The 15,294-nt window shown below is 38.0% G+C and overlaps 1 protein-coding gene across 2 annotated transcripts in view; it reads right to left on the bottom strand.

The window, feature by feature from the left end:
• The window catches only part of ENPP1 (ectonucleotide pyrophosphatase/phosphodiesterase 1), a 114,344-nt gene that overhangs the window by 73,981 nt on the left and 25,069 nt on the right, over positions 1–15,294 (bottom strand). For both annotated transcript variants that reach the window (XM_038000886.2, XM_008007025.3), the window contains exon 2: positions 1,741–1,813. In XM_038000886.2, the coding sequence (XP_037856814.1) occupies positions 1,741–1,813 (73 nt within the window). The remainder of the gene's footprint in view (positions 1–1,740; positions 1,814–15,294) is intronic.

Here is a 15,294-nt window from a genome sequence, read left to right as displayed (position 1 = left end):
CTGGTGTAAAGAAGTAGTGGGTTTGTTCAGAACATGCTCCCTAGCATAGATCTTCCCTCCCTGACCTGAAACACCCATTTCACCTTTAGATCCAGCCTGGCTCCCTACAAAAAGCTTTCCTAACTCCCCAGCTAGGCCTGATTTCCACTTTTTTAAGCTCATATAAAACCTTATCCTTCCCCTCAATTACTTAATTCCACTTGTAACTAGGTTATTTGATTAATATCCCAGTTAGATGGCAAATCAAGACCACATCTAGCTTTTGCCCAGCATACTGTATCTCTAAAACCCAGCCAGGTGCATGCCATGTAGTTAAGATTAGCACATTTTTGCTAAATGAATAAATGGTAGACATGGGAGGAAAGTACTTTTCATGACAAACAACAATTTAACTGTTGAAGTTCATTACTAGATACCTTGAATAAGCCAGGTTTCAGTGGAGAATGAGAAAATTAGGACAATGAGAAAAAGAAGAAAAAAAGGAACACATGGAAAATAATGGACATCCAACAACAACAAACAAGAAATAATCTTAGTTCTTGACTTTAATGGTGTTCTGACCCAAAAAGACACTGCCATGGAATTTAACTCTCATTTGATACTGGGAAATCAGTCAATTTTAAGAAGATGAAGTAACAATAATAATTTCTAGTGTCAGAAATACGAACTTTCCTAACCTGGAGTGGGGGTCAGGGAAGTCTGTTAGAATAATGGCTATTACTTGGAGCTCATTAATATGTACCTAATAATTTTTTAAAATACGATGCATACTATGTCGGGCTTGGATTAAAATTGCTATTTTTCCATTTGTATGTGTCAACTCAAGAGTGAATCACTTCCTGCTAAAAGATGACATAGGTAAACAATAAAGTCTGTAACTGTTGACTTCAGTTAAACTTAGATACATGTGTTCTGAATAGTTTACTGAATACATAAAATGACTACCTTTCAACAGTACATGATAGCTTAATAACCACTAAAAATTTTTTTAATAATTAATATTATAATCACAGAATAGCCAAACAGAAGAACCTGTTCAGTTTTCAAAGCTGAATTCTCTAGGATGACCATCAATGATTTTATTGCGAGGGGATGGGGGGGAACTACCTCAAAGACAAAATAATAACCGCTACAATTTACTGTGATCCAGTTTAATTATTTATTGTAATCTCATCAATGCTGGATAGATTTCTGCAATTGATGGAAAGAAAAAAATATATCTAGAAGTTCAAAAAATATCACTATGGCTTTGAAACAACCAATGTCTGCAATTTTGGAACCTTAAGAGCACGTACTGATAAGTTTCTGGTTGCCCAGGGATGGTAACCGTCACCTAGTAGCCTACAGGGTTGCTTCAGCAACTAACTCCTTAGGGGGAAAGAGCAGTAAAGAATGCCCTCCGAGTGTCTGGAGGAAGTCAAGGAGTGTGAGCTCCAGGACAGCTGCATCAGAACCCCTGGCCATGTCTGCTTATTCGTTCTTAATTTTTTATTATTTGAAGATGTTTGTTTGTTTATTAGTCATAGCCCTTCCTCCTTGTTTGGGGATAAAGTTTTGTAAGTTTTGTAAGTAGAATTTTATATAGCTAATATAATACAAGAGTTTCAAGAAGAAGGCTCAAACCAGGGTTGACTTGACAATATCTATGGAGTACTCATAGAAACAGGAGATAATGTTTACCTCAATCACATTCTCAATAAGGCTGTGCACACACATACACACACACACACGACTAATTACCTTCTTTGGCACAGCTTGGTTTCAACCCAAATATACAACCAAGTATTGTTGTTAACACACATACTGACAACACCTGTAGGGAGAAAAGAGAAAATTATATGGTTTCTTTTTTAAAACATATTTTATTATTTTATATTTTTAGAGATAGTGTCTTACTCTGTTACCCAGGCTAGGTAGGGTACAGTGGCATGATCATAGTTCACTGTAACCTCGAAATCCTGGCATCAAGGGATCCTCCTGCCTCAGACTGGGATTATAGGCAAGAGCCACTATGCCTGGCCTTTTACAGTTTCAAAATCCTTTTGTTTCTCCAAACGTTTTAGTGCTTTAAATGTTTCTAAACTTGCTGGTGCTGTTCTTTTTTCCAGTCTGGGGCTAGTCACGTAGATGTGTTCACTTTTTGAAAATTCCAACTATACACTTGTATACATTTCTGTAAGTATTTTGCACTTCAGTAAGTTTACTCAAATGTCAACCAATCATTCTATACCATCCTATGTTAATGTAATTAGAAACTCTCCCAGTTAGTATAAATGAATTAGTCATAAAAATTATAATTATTAAGGGAAAGACAGACAAAACTCTATTTAGAGTCTGGATTTCCTATGTATTAATCCATTAAAGGCAATATATAGAATATTACATGCCTCTTTTAACAGTTCAACACAAACCCAAACCTAACATCCTCACATGTACTGTGGCACCTTGTGGGAACAAGCCCTGAAGAGGGTCAACTGACAACCTCCCGGACCAAGTGTTACCACAAACTAGTTGTGTGATTTCAGGCAGGTTACTTAAGCTTCCTAGATACTACTTTATTCATCTATAAAATTTAAGGGTTGGCCTACGTGATCTCTAAACATCTTTCCAGTCCTAACGCTTTGCCACTTTCCCATTCTCCACTCTTCTGGTCTTTGACATTTTAAAATAAGTGGACACACCCTACAACCCCTAAGAATCGTGATGGAACTTCTATGAGTTAGAAGACAAAGGAGCGGAATAACCCACAAAACAATCCTCAATTTGTTTTTAGTGGGACAAAGTTTCCTTGAAAGCTCCCTGGAATGTCAGATTATAGGGCACCTCAATAAAATATTAATTGAGTACTAATGATGTGCAAAGACTGTTATACACAGAAGGAAAAAATAAGAGATAGCTCAAGGAGTTTCTATTTGGGTAGGAGAAGTTAAAAATAGCACATCAATGGCCCATATTTGGTAGGCCCTACAAACCTCCTGCAAAGTTCTACAGTTGTTTAAAGAAGGAGAAAGGTTGGGGTGGTTGGGGAGAGGGATATCAGAAAGAGTTTCCTAGAGCAAGCCTTTGGCATGGCTCTGAATGGGGGGAAATGATGGCATGATGTTGCCAGGCAGAACTGGAGGAAGGGAAGAGAGGACAGAACATGGCAAACTTCTAGGAGAAAGAGCAGCATAAAGAAGGGTTCCAGGAAGGCAGGCACATGGAAGGTGGCAGATGAATAATGAGCAGCCTATCATAGCTGGAACCAAGAAAATGCAAAGGGGAATGGACAATGGGTGGAGGTATGGAAAGATGGTGTAGTATTTCCAGAAAGCTAAGGTGAAGAGACAGGAGGAATGGGTGACTAGGACCAAGTGGATGGTGGGTGGAGGTGAATTCATTCCTTCAGATGAAGAATATCGAGTACCGACTATGTACTGGACATTCAGTAATAAAACAGACATGACCTCTGCTCTCAATGTGTCTACTGTCAAGTTACCGCAAAGACTTAAGAGGAAGTGAATAGTAAGGAAAGTGAGGCAGCAGGTCTAACTTACTTCAAAATAAAATGGATAAAAGAAAGGAAGAGTTTTTGCAAAGACAGCAAAAGGTTAGCCTTCTTTAAGGACACAAAAACGTGTGTGTGTGTGTGTGTGTGTGTGTGTGTGTGTGTATTCATTAAAATAAGGAGGCATCAGAGGAAAAGCTTGAACAAATAAGTTAACAAGGGTAAATAAGCAGAACAAGGTATCAGAAGAGAATAGTAATGGATTCTCCTAAACCTCTGATGGTGGTGTAAACTGACACAACTGTATGGAAAGAAAATCTCTAAAAATATCTATCAAAAACATCAAAAACGGCCAGGTGCAGTGGCTGATGCTTATAAGCCCAGCACTTTGAGAGGCTGAGGTGGGGGGATCACTTGAGGCCAGGAGTTCAAGACCTGCCTGGTCAACATGGTGAAACCCCATCTCTACTAAAAATACAAAAAGCTTAACCCAACATGGTGGTGCCCGCCTATAATCCCCGCTGCTTGGGGGTGCTGAGGAAGAATCACTTGAACCCGGGAGGCGGAGGTTGCAGTGAGCACAGATCGTGCCACTGCACTCCAGCCTGGGTGACAGAGTAAGATGCTCAAAAATAATAATAATAAAAAAAAAACCAAAACAACACAACAAAAAATACTGTTTTACTGTAAATTATAAACGTATAAGAAAATAAAACATAGTAAAACATTTATATTTAGTGTATTATAATTTAAAACATTTAAAATATGAAGAATCGACCAGGCACGGTGGCTCATGCCTGTAATCCCAGCACTCTGGGAGGCCAAGGCGGGTGGATCACGAAGTCAGGAGTTAAAGACCAGCCTGGCCAAGATGGTGAAACCCTGTCTCTACTAAAAATACAAAAATTAGTCAGTCGCAGTGGTAGGCTCCTGTAATCCCAGCTACTTGGGAGGCTGAGGCAGGAGAATCACTTGAACTCGCAGAGGCAGAGGTTGCAGTGAGCCATGATCCAGCCTGGGCGAGAGTGAGACTCTGTCTCAAAAAACAAAAAACAAACAAACAAACAAACAAAAACATGAAGAATTGAAACTATATTTATCTGTAAACTTATCTAGAATAGTCCAAACAGTACTTACCTTCTTCTCATCTATCACATAACTCACAATACAGAGTGAGAATATTTTCTATGCCTTGGAGAATTATCATATTCCATATTCCTTTCTAAGTTTAGATCAGTTTCCAATGTTTTCACATAACCTTTGCACCTTCAACACTATGAAATGTCTCCAAGAGGAAGTTTTGTACCAGTGTCACTTCCTCTGGGATATCTTCATTCTTTTTCTCACAACCACTTCCCTCATTTGTTTCAAAAAATTCAGTTTCACTAGACTCCTCTGGCTTCATATCTGGAGTCTATTGCACCATGGCAGTGTTAGCATTCCCATGGTTAGCTGTTTCTTCCATAACTCCATTTACTTTGGCTTCAATTTCACTTCCAGCATTATTACCTCTTTTATTTTCTTCACTTTACTTTCATTCTTTATCAGTCCATTCACTTTTTCAATTATCCACTTTTTGAAAATGTCATATAGGTTTACCTCTGAGAGGCAAAGCAACAACACAACTACATGCTTTGCTGTCTGTGCATGAACTGACTAAAAGATGCCTATGGGTTAATCACTGACAGACTTTGAAAGAAAAGATGCAACTGGTCACTGACCATAATTTGCACTTGCTATTTGCACAGCGATTTGTGGATTGATGAGCTAGCAGCAAAGTCTGTATTTTATGCAATTACTCACGGTTAATAGATCTTGGTAAATGAAATTTGAACTACGTTGTTGGGAGCTGGTTTTATTTAATTAAACTATAGTAACTGAAATTGTGCATGCAGAGAATCATGCAAAGCTAGTGCTAACTGTACTCTCACAAATGGCCAAAATAGTTGTCCAAGGGTGTTTATTTCAAAACTGTATTCATAAAACAAACAAAAAAATTAGGAACAATCTAAGCTCATTTTAAGGAAGATATCTTTAAAAAGATAAACATTTTAAGAAACACACGCAAGAAAAAACCCACCACATACACACAAAAAACAAACTAAGATATAGCAATAGGAGCTAGAAACAGCTGATGATGAACCTCTTCAACCTTCTTGGTCAAGTAAGAAGCATCTGGGTGGGAGTGTGGAAGGAATAGAGAGGGCTTAGGGCGTCCCATGTGAAAGATGGCAATAAACCAGTGGGGACAATGAAGACTAAGTCAACGAGGAAAGAGTAAAAAGACCCTCAAGCTCTGGGAGCCCAGCTTAATCTGAAATCATGGAACATAACAAATTTGAATGGCCTGAATTTCTAGGAGTAGAAGTGGGAAAATGGGGTGGGGGGGAAGATGATATGCCCTGAGAGAGGCAAAGGTGGCGAAAACAGAATACAAAAGGGGATAAGAGAATTAAGGCATGGGTGGAAGGGCTGAAAGGGTCAGGACCAATTGGATATGGGTATTTGAGTAGGAGAAGTAGATGGACAGGAAAACTACTGTGGAAAGACTAGGTGGTAAGCAAGCATTTAAGTGGTAATCATTAGTTTAAAATACACATGGTTTATATACAGCTCTTTATCCTTTTGTTAAGTAGCTGAAGACACATGCTGACTTTTAAAAATCCCCTCTTCATTGTTAAAAAGAAGTTCTTGATTTATCTTTTATAGGATGAGGCATAGCACAGAACTGAAACAAAAGTATGACATTAGAAATGATCATTTCTCATTTACAGTCACATCCATAAAAGAGGAAATTCAGAATATTTACTACTCTGTTGCAAAACACCTAATCAGAATGATTTTTAGTAGGAAATTCCCCTTCAACAGTTTTCAGAGCTGTGAAATCTAATTTAGTTTGAATTTTCTTGTCAAAGTAGTTGAATTCATCAATGTCATAATCTACCATCCATTATAATCTCCATAACAATTTAGGTATTTTTCAAATTTTAATATTTTCCAAGAAGCCATAGAAAAACATCTTATCATAGAAAACAAGAAACTGGGAGACAGAAAGTAAAGTTTTTGGAATATTTGGAGTTTCCTGCTTCTTTAGTTAACTAAATCACCAGTTCTTAGACATTTAGTGAGTCAAAAGAAATACTCAAAAAAAAAATGTTTTTCCTCACCGATTCCCTCAAATACAATGGCATTAATATTATGTGTATTATTCTTTCTGTATCAGGCATTCATTGAAATATGAGTGTCTACAGTGTGCAGTCCCTGTACTAAAGACCAGAGATACAAAGAAAACAACTCCTACCCTTACAGAGAAACAAAGAAGTTGGGTGCTGGGAGCATTAAAATAAATTATTGCAATGGACTTTGGTAGAAACATGTAAAAAATGCTAACACACTAACAACACAGTGGAGAAGAGAAAAGAAGAAAAGGGTTTCAAAAGGCTTTACAAAAAGAGATTTGGAGAAAAAGGGACCTTTCCCTCTATCAGTAAACAAAGGTTTGAGTATCTGCAAGATGCAATATATTTAGATTCTGTGGGGAAATACCAAAAAAAAAAAAAAATTAATTTGTGATAAAGTCCTAATGTCAGAGTTTATAAATCTAATAAAGGCAACAACAACTCTGGAATGATGCTATAGGCTGATGATTATGACATAGTTAGAAACAACCTAAGAAATGACATAGTGGTGACCATATACGCTGGTGCTTCGTGCAAAGCCACAGAGGTAGGGAAGACAACACCAGCCTGGGAAGGAGAAAATAGCAATAACAATCATGGCTGTCACTTCTCTAGTAATTCCTGCGTGCCGGGCACTTTTCTAAGAGTTTTATATTAAATCATTTAATCCCCACTATAACATCACAAGATAGATTATGATTAACACAGTTTAAGGAAGGTGAGCTACGGAGGTTAGTAACTTGCCAAGGACCGGGGGTTAATAAGCATCCATGGCAAGATTTGAACACAGGCAGGCAGAGTGTAAAGGAGGCAGGTAGGAGTGGGAAGGGAAGTGGCTGGAGGGAAAAGGGAGGGAACAAAAGGGTCCTGAGGCAGCCTGGGGGCGAGTGTGTTCAGGCACTGAAATATGAAAGTGACAGGACTGGATTTACAAATCCCAGAACAATCCCTTTGGATCATTGTGGAAGGCTATGTTATGAGTCCAGTGGGAAATAAGGCCTTGAACTTGCAGACCCCGCTTCACCCAAAAGATGCTAGCACCGTGTTTCTCTAGGTCTTTCCTCACCCCTAGTTACTGCAGCTCTTACCATGCTCCGTAAGATTTGTCTGTCTCTGACTAGACTGTGAGTTCCCGAGAGGCATGGATTTATTTACTCAGTCCTGTGTTTTCCATGTCTAGCACGGTGCCTTGCACAAAGTAAACATTCAACAAATAATCATTAAGCTGAACATCAGCAAGCTGTGATTTAATTAAACATAATTGGGGAGAAACCTTAAATCCCCTAATTTTCCTCATCTAAGCTGACAGAGTCAGTTTGTTAAGTGATATTGTGTCTGCTTTACATAAAGGATACCTACAACAAATATACAAACAAAATTATTTTTAGGAAATAGTAGATGACTGGATGTGGTATTCCAATGTGACGGATGGTATGAAAATGCCATTTGAAATGAATTAGCTGACTACATTGCCTATCAGTCCTCTGATCTTTGACCAAAGTTGTGTGCTTTCTGAAAAAGAACTGTGAGGATTCAGACCAGCATGGTGCTGGGAGTCTTCAAGGGATTTCGTTTGCTGGAGGATGGGGATTCGATCCTATTGAGTAAATCCAGTGCCAAGAAACTTCTACTAGAGATTCAAAAGGAGACTCAAAGACAATACATTCCTGAAGAACTTTTGAGCATTACAAAAGCTCAAAGCAGAAGTTAAAATCTTCTAAAAAAGTTCCTAAGTCCACTCAAGCAGTTGTTCATGCACGCTTGGTCTCTTACGCACTCAGTATCATTTTAGTTACGCTAGACTTATCTGAAGAAGATCCTCTCAAACTGCAGTGAAACTTGATGTGAAGCCACTTACAACATAACTAGTCACGTGAAAATCAGGAAAAGAGACATCCAGCACTGAACAAGCACATAGGGACAAATCTCACAATCTCTCAGTGAAACACTAAAACTGAAGAAATTGACATCTGTCTGGTAGAAAGAACTTCAAGTTCAAAATGACTTTGGTTCAAATCCCACGTTTCAATTCATGTATTCAGCAATGAACAAATATTTCTTGAGACCCTACTATATCTCAAGCACTGACCTAGTGCGAGAGATACACCTGTGCACAAAAGAACTGCAGTGGTCTCAGGCGGCTTGCATTCTTCTGACTTCTAGAAAATCAGCAGCTGTGAAAGTAGGGAATGTTTCAAATCCTCACTAAGCCTCATTTTTAAATCTATGAAGTGGTGATAATACCCACCTCACAAAGTTGGCAGGAGCCTTCCGCGGAATGTACCAAACATGCCTAGATCGGTGACGGGGGCACAGCGTTACTGAATAAATGGTGGTTCCCACTAGAAATATCCAATCACTGAAAGGACTGGGCCCACTACAGATTCTTCCAAAGGGATAGTACAACTATACTAATGTTTGTCAACTGTAGGACAGCCTAGTTCCTGTTTTCTTAAATGCTATAAACCAGTGCATTAACATTTTTCCTCTTTTTGTTTTAGTTCTACAGTAATCTGTTTTCAACAGTAGCTGAAGACCATGCAGGAGAAAGGAATCTGAGAAGAAATACAACATACTATTTTGCAGGAAATGATGGTACTAGACATTTTAGTTATAGGTATACAGTGGCCAAGCAGCCCATGCTACTGAAAAGGGAATCCATATAAACACCAATTTGTATTAATATATTAGAGATTTCTACAGATTCATATCTATCTGCACTTTTAATATATTACAGCCTTAGACTGATCCAAGCATTTTGGGTACAAGTAGCTGTGAAAAATCCTAAAACAAATGCCATAAAACATATTATTTGCACTTCTGGGAGTTTATACTAAGGTTAAGAAAGCATGTACAAATATTTAGATACAAATACAAACATCTAACTATACATTACAGTACTATGTATAAGGAAAAATAGACATACACATAATGTCCAAGAGTAGGAAAATAGCTAAAGAAAATATAAACCATTTATATAACTGGCTGTTATACAGCCATTAACAGTGATGATTTAGAAGAATATTTAATTGACATGGATAAATGACACATTATTGGGTACAAAGAACAGACTGTAAAACAGAATGGGTAATATGGTCCCAATTTTTGGTTATACATAAATCTACAGTTGATGGATGGGCTTACAAGTTATTTTGTCATCTTCTTAGTGTTTATATTTATTTTCCAAAGTTTCTCCAATAAACCCATGTATTTTTGGAATCAGTACACAGGACAACCACAGGGCTAGTATGGGTATTACTGACGCAGAGTAAACTCTTCCTCATTCCGGCATTTCAGGGGTTCTCAGCATAACAGTAAGCTCCTTCTCTACCTATTTACCTTAAGCAAACTCCAATAAACAAATTCTGCCTGAATACTCAAAGCTCTATGAAATCTACCTAATCTCTCATTCTTAAATATAAATGAACCACCATGATTCACCAGTCATTTGAGGTAAGCCTACAACAAAAGTATAAGGTCAACACAGAAGGGTAAAGGGGAGAGGGGAAGAGAAAAAAAATTAGAAATAAAAAGACATCTTATTAAGTATATTCAATGGGATTCAAAAAGACCTATATAAAACTTCACATCAAAGAGTCCTAATATCCAAAATAATAAATCATAGAAGAAAGCTCATACCGATTCACATCATTGCAAAATTCCAGGACAACAACAGTAAAAAGATCTTCAGGTGAAAGGCCATGCTAACTTCATAAACTAGGCTGTAAGGATGGTAAGATTAGAGTTCGTTTCTCCTTGGAGGTTTAGAAGAACTCAGTGGTAAAGGTATCTGGGCCTAGAAAAATCTGTGTAAGAAGTTTATTCATTTGTGGTTCAATCTCTTCATGGGTTACAGAATTACTTAGATTTTCTAATTGTTCTTGAGTCATTTTGATAAGTTGTATTTTTTCTTGTAATTTTTCATGTCACCTACATTTTCAAACATACTGTTATAAAGTTGTTTATAATAACCCTTTGTTATACTTTCAATGTCTGGAGCACCTCTATTTGTGTTATTTTTCATTCCTGATATTATTTGTACTGCCGCCCTATTTTTGTCTGTTTTTTGCTTAATCAGGCTAACCAGGAGTAATCTTATCTTCTCTTTTGTATGCTTATTGTTATTTGATTAATTTCTGGTCTTACTCTTATTTTTCTTTCTTTCCATATCTAGGCTTAATGGTCTGGGTTTGGTTTTTTTTTTTTTCTTTTCTTACTGTTAATATGGATGCTTAGATTATTGCTTTTCAGACTTTTCTTTTAATATTACTATTATTCTAACTTGTAAACCCCTTAAGACATCATTGTTTTACAAGTTCATTTAAACTTATCAAATATTTACCATTTTCTTTATGCATTTTTTTCTTCTCAGCTTTCATCTATAATCATCAGCCTAAAGTACATCTTTTAGATTTTTCCTGATGGCAGACTCTCTCAGTATTCGTTAGTCTGTACATGTCTTTGGTTTGTTCTTGTTTTTGAAAGATATTTCTCCTGGATATACAAATTCCAGTTTGGCAATTATTTTCTTTCGGCACAGTGATGATATCATGACACTGCCTTATGCTTTAATCATCACCACTGAGAATCCAATCATCAGAATATCATACGATTGAAGTGAATCTGTCTTATTTTCTCCAATACCTTTAAACTTTTTTATTTTCAACTTTGTGTTCTACAATGTTATTCTGTTGTCAACATATATTTATTTTATCTCTTCTGCTTAAGATTCAATAAGCTACATGAATCTAAAGATTGGTGTCATTCACGAGTTCCTGAATTGTCATCGCTTCAAATAGTGTTCAAAATAAGAAATAAGGCAAGATAGATAATAGTAACAGAAAACAGTATGAATAAAATTAACTCAATGTTTTAAGAGCAAAAGAGACATGGTAGAAGACACTAAGATTAAATATTAATGCCTGACTATGTGATGCCTGGGAACATTTAATATGATAATTGCCTTACAGCAGAATACCCTATATCCTCATAATCACGTCAGCCTTGGCAATTATGAGAATAGTAATATTTATTATCTCATTAACAGGTCTCAAGTTTCACATAAATCATTATAGGAATACCTATCAACTTACAGCCAGCATAGGTTGAAAATGACAATGATAGAAGGAAGGGGAAGTAGTAAAGAAGTAATTGAAGAGTTATTTTATAAACTTTTGTTTGTTTTTTTGTTTGGTTGGTTGGTTTTTTTTTTGAGACAGAGTCTCACCCTGTCATCCAGGCTGGAATACAGTGGCAAGAGCTCACTGCAACCTCCGCCTCCCAGGTTCAAATGATTCTCCTGCCTCAGCCTCCCGAGTGGCTGGGACTACAGGCATGCGCCACCATGCCCGGCTAATTTTTGTATTTTTAGTAGAGACGGGGTTTCACCACGTTGGCCAGTCTGGCTTCAAACTCCTGACCCCAGGCAATCTGCCCACCTCAGCCTCCCAAAGTGCTGGGATTACAGGCATGAGCCACCGTGTCTGGCCTTTATAAACTTTTAAGCAATTTAATAAACTACACACACACACAATGACAACAGGAACCCCAAATAAGCTAGAAAACTCACTCTGGTTCTTGGTGGACAAGGCCATTTATTACCAAACCACTGCTTGTAAAGATAGACAAGGAGCAATCAGTAGGCTAATGGCAACGTAACAGAGGGGAACCCTACTGGTTTCCTTTGGCTCTGCACAGATCCACACATAAGGTAGTACTTGTCACTACCTGCTCAAGTCCAGCTGCTAAAGCACGTCTAGGACCTCCCCGTGTGAGTTCTAAGCAAGCTAAGATCACAAGCACTTTCCCTAAAAAGGGATTCCTGCCTCTATGGATAAAAAGAATCTCTGCCCTATGGATGCCAGTACTGCACTTTCCACAAACATAAAAGGAAGAATATCGGCTTAAAAATGAGTAATGTTAAGACAGGAGTCCACAAAAACATGCTTCAAAGACATATCACAGCAATTTTGTTTGACTTTCCAAGAATCCACCAACAACCCATTTTTTTGCAATAATGATTAATGAAATTGCTGGACGCATGCCATCATGTCAAACAGTACTTGCTTCTAATTTGTGTCAGTGTCATGAATCTCGTGCATTTAAAAAAACGCCAAGTTCTTTTATTATTTGGTAAGTGGGGAAAATCCAGTAGCAGGCTGAGTTTAACAGATTTTATCTAAGTGGATTCCTATTGTGAATAAAGAGAACAGTATTCATATAAAAAAATAAAAATAAAAAAACACACTCGGCTGGGCGTGGTGTCTCACTCCTGTAATCCCAGCACTCTGGGAGGCTGAGGCGGGCAGATCACCTGAGGTTAGGAGTTCAAGACCAGCCTGACCAACATGGTGAAACTTTGTCTCTACTAAAAATACAAAAAATTAACCAGGCATGGTGGCGCGTGCCTGTGATCCCAGCTACTAGGGAGGCTGAGGCAGGAGAATCGCTTGAACCCAGGAGGCAGAGGTTGCAGTAAGCTGAGATCACGCCATTGCACTCCAGCCTGGGCAGCAAGAACAAAACTCCGTCTAAAAAAAAAAAAAAAAAAAAAAAACCACACACTCTTTTTGGGGATCTTTTGTGCTTTTTGTCACATCTTTCTTTTAAAAGAACAGAAGACAAGAGAAATAAAGTCAGAGAAGGTTGAGAAGTTTTACGATTATGACACGAAATAGAAATCCTTAAGTGGTCCCCATATGTCACTTAGGGGCTCTGGGCCTTTAACCTTTCTTTAAATGAAAAATTAAGATAAGAACACAATCCCCGGCCGGGCGCGGTGGCTCAAGCCTGTAATCTCAGCATTTTGGGAGGCCAAGGCGGGCGGATCACAGGGTCAGGAGTTCGAGACCAGCCTGGCCAATATGGTGAAACCCCATCTCTACTAAAAACACAAAAATTAGCCAGGAGTGGTGGCGGACGCCTGTAGTCCCAGCTACTTGGGAGGCTGAGGCAGGAGAATCGCTTGAACCAGGGAGGCAGAGGTTGTAGTGAGCCAAGATCGGGCCACTGCACTCCAGCCTGGGAGACAGAGCAAGACTCCATCTCAAAAAAAAAAAAAAGAACACAATACCCTAAATGTTATATAATGTTAAGAGTCACTGGTAATAGAAAATGCAGCTCAAAACAATTATTTAAATTATGAGAACACATGGACACATGGACACACTGGGCCTGTCAGGGGTGCGGGGAGGGAGAGCATCAGGAAGAATAGCTAATGGATGCTGGGCTTAATATCTGGGTGATGGGATGATCTGTGCAGCAAACCACCATGGCACATGTTCACCTATGAAACAAACCTGCACATTCTGCACATGAGCCCCTGAATTTAAAATAGAAGTTGAAGAAAAAAATAATAAAAATAAAAATAAACAATTATTTTAGATAAACACAGTATAGATTTGGTTGGACTAGTATCTTGGGCAAATAAAACTCAGATTCTTCTCTAAACTAAAATTAGTAATCCAGAAAAGGTATTTTAGTACCTCTGATATTTAAGCAAAGAATTATTACATCATTTCTCTTTTTAATTAATTATCCTGATAAATAAGTATTTGAAGAACAGACTCAAAGAAAACTCCTATCAGTAACTCATGGGAGCTGGTAGTGACAATCGACAAATAATTTTTATTAGAAGGAAAAGTTAAAATGAAATACCAAATTAAAAGAATGGCTTAAGAAAGCAGGAATGACTTATATTTTACCAGTTAAACTGTAAGTAAATTATACATTAAAATTCCAGCCATATTCAATTAAAAATACTAAGTTTGGTGAAATTGTGACCATAATCACAAGGGACCAGTAACTCTCAGTGGCTTCATATCTGAATTAAGACATGTATTACTTTTGGAGCTTTGTGATCTTGAGAAAGTTACATTATTTATGTCCCTTTATCAATAAAAATAAAGAGTTGGACTAAATATTTTCTGTGGTTCCTAATAAATGTAAAATGTCTACAAATTTACTTCTCTCTGGAAACTAATTATACCTTTATTTGGATAAACCCTGACCCTACATCCTGTACCCTCTTCTCTTAAAGACTATTACCTCGGCTGGGCGCGATGACTCACGCCTGTAATCCCAGCTCTTTGGGAGGCCAAGGAGGGTAGATCACGAGGTCAGGAGTTCAAGAACAGCCTGGCCAACATGGTGAAACCCTGTCTCTACTAAAAATACAAAAAAAAAGTTAGCCGGACGTGGTGGCCCACACCTGTAATCCTAGCTACTCAAGGGGCTGAGGCAGGAGAACTGCTTGAACCCAGGAGGCAGAGGTTGCAGCGGGCTGAGATCATGCCACTGCACTCCAGCGTTGGTGACAGAGTAAGACTCTGTCTCAGAAAAAAAAAAAAGACTATTACCTCAAATATGTACATGCATAAAATTCTTGGTTGAACACAGGCTATTAGAAGGAGAAGCTTGTCTTGAGAAGCTCCTGAAACACCAGCCCAGGAGCCTCACTTCCCCAGTTAAAGCAGAAAAGTGGTCAGAAACTCACCTGCAGCAGGCCCTTTATATTTGAAATCTTTCCTGGGTTTCTGCAAGCCCTTTAGACAGCTGATATTTCTAGGGCAATTATTCTCCTCTCCTACCATGCTCATTCATTTTTATTTCAGTAAGTACCAAACATTT

The sequence above is a fragment of the Chlorocebus sabaeus genome, chromosome 13, assembly GCF_047675955.1.
Source record: "Chlorocebus sabaeus isolate Y175 chromosome 13, mChlSab1.0.hap1, whole genome shotgun sequence".
Classification (NCBI taxonomy): domain Eukaryota; kingdom Metazoa; phylum Chordata; class Mammalia; order Primates; family Cercopithecidae; genus Chlorocebus; species Chlorocebus sabaeus.
Note: the sequence above shows the minus strand (reverse complement) of the source record. Positions and strands in the feature narration are given on the sequence as shown.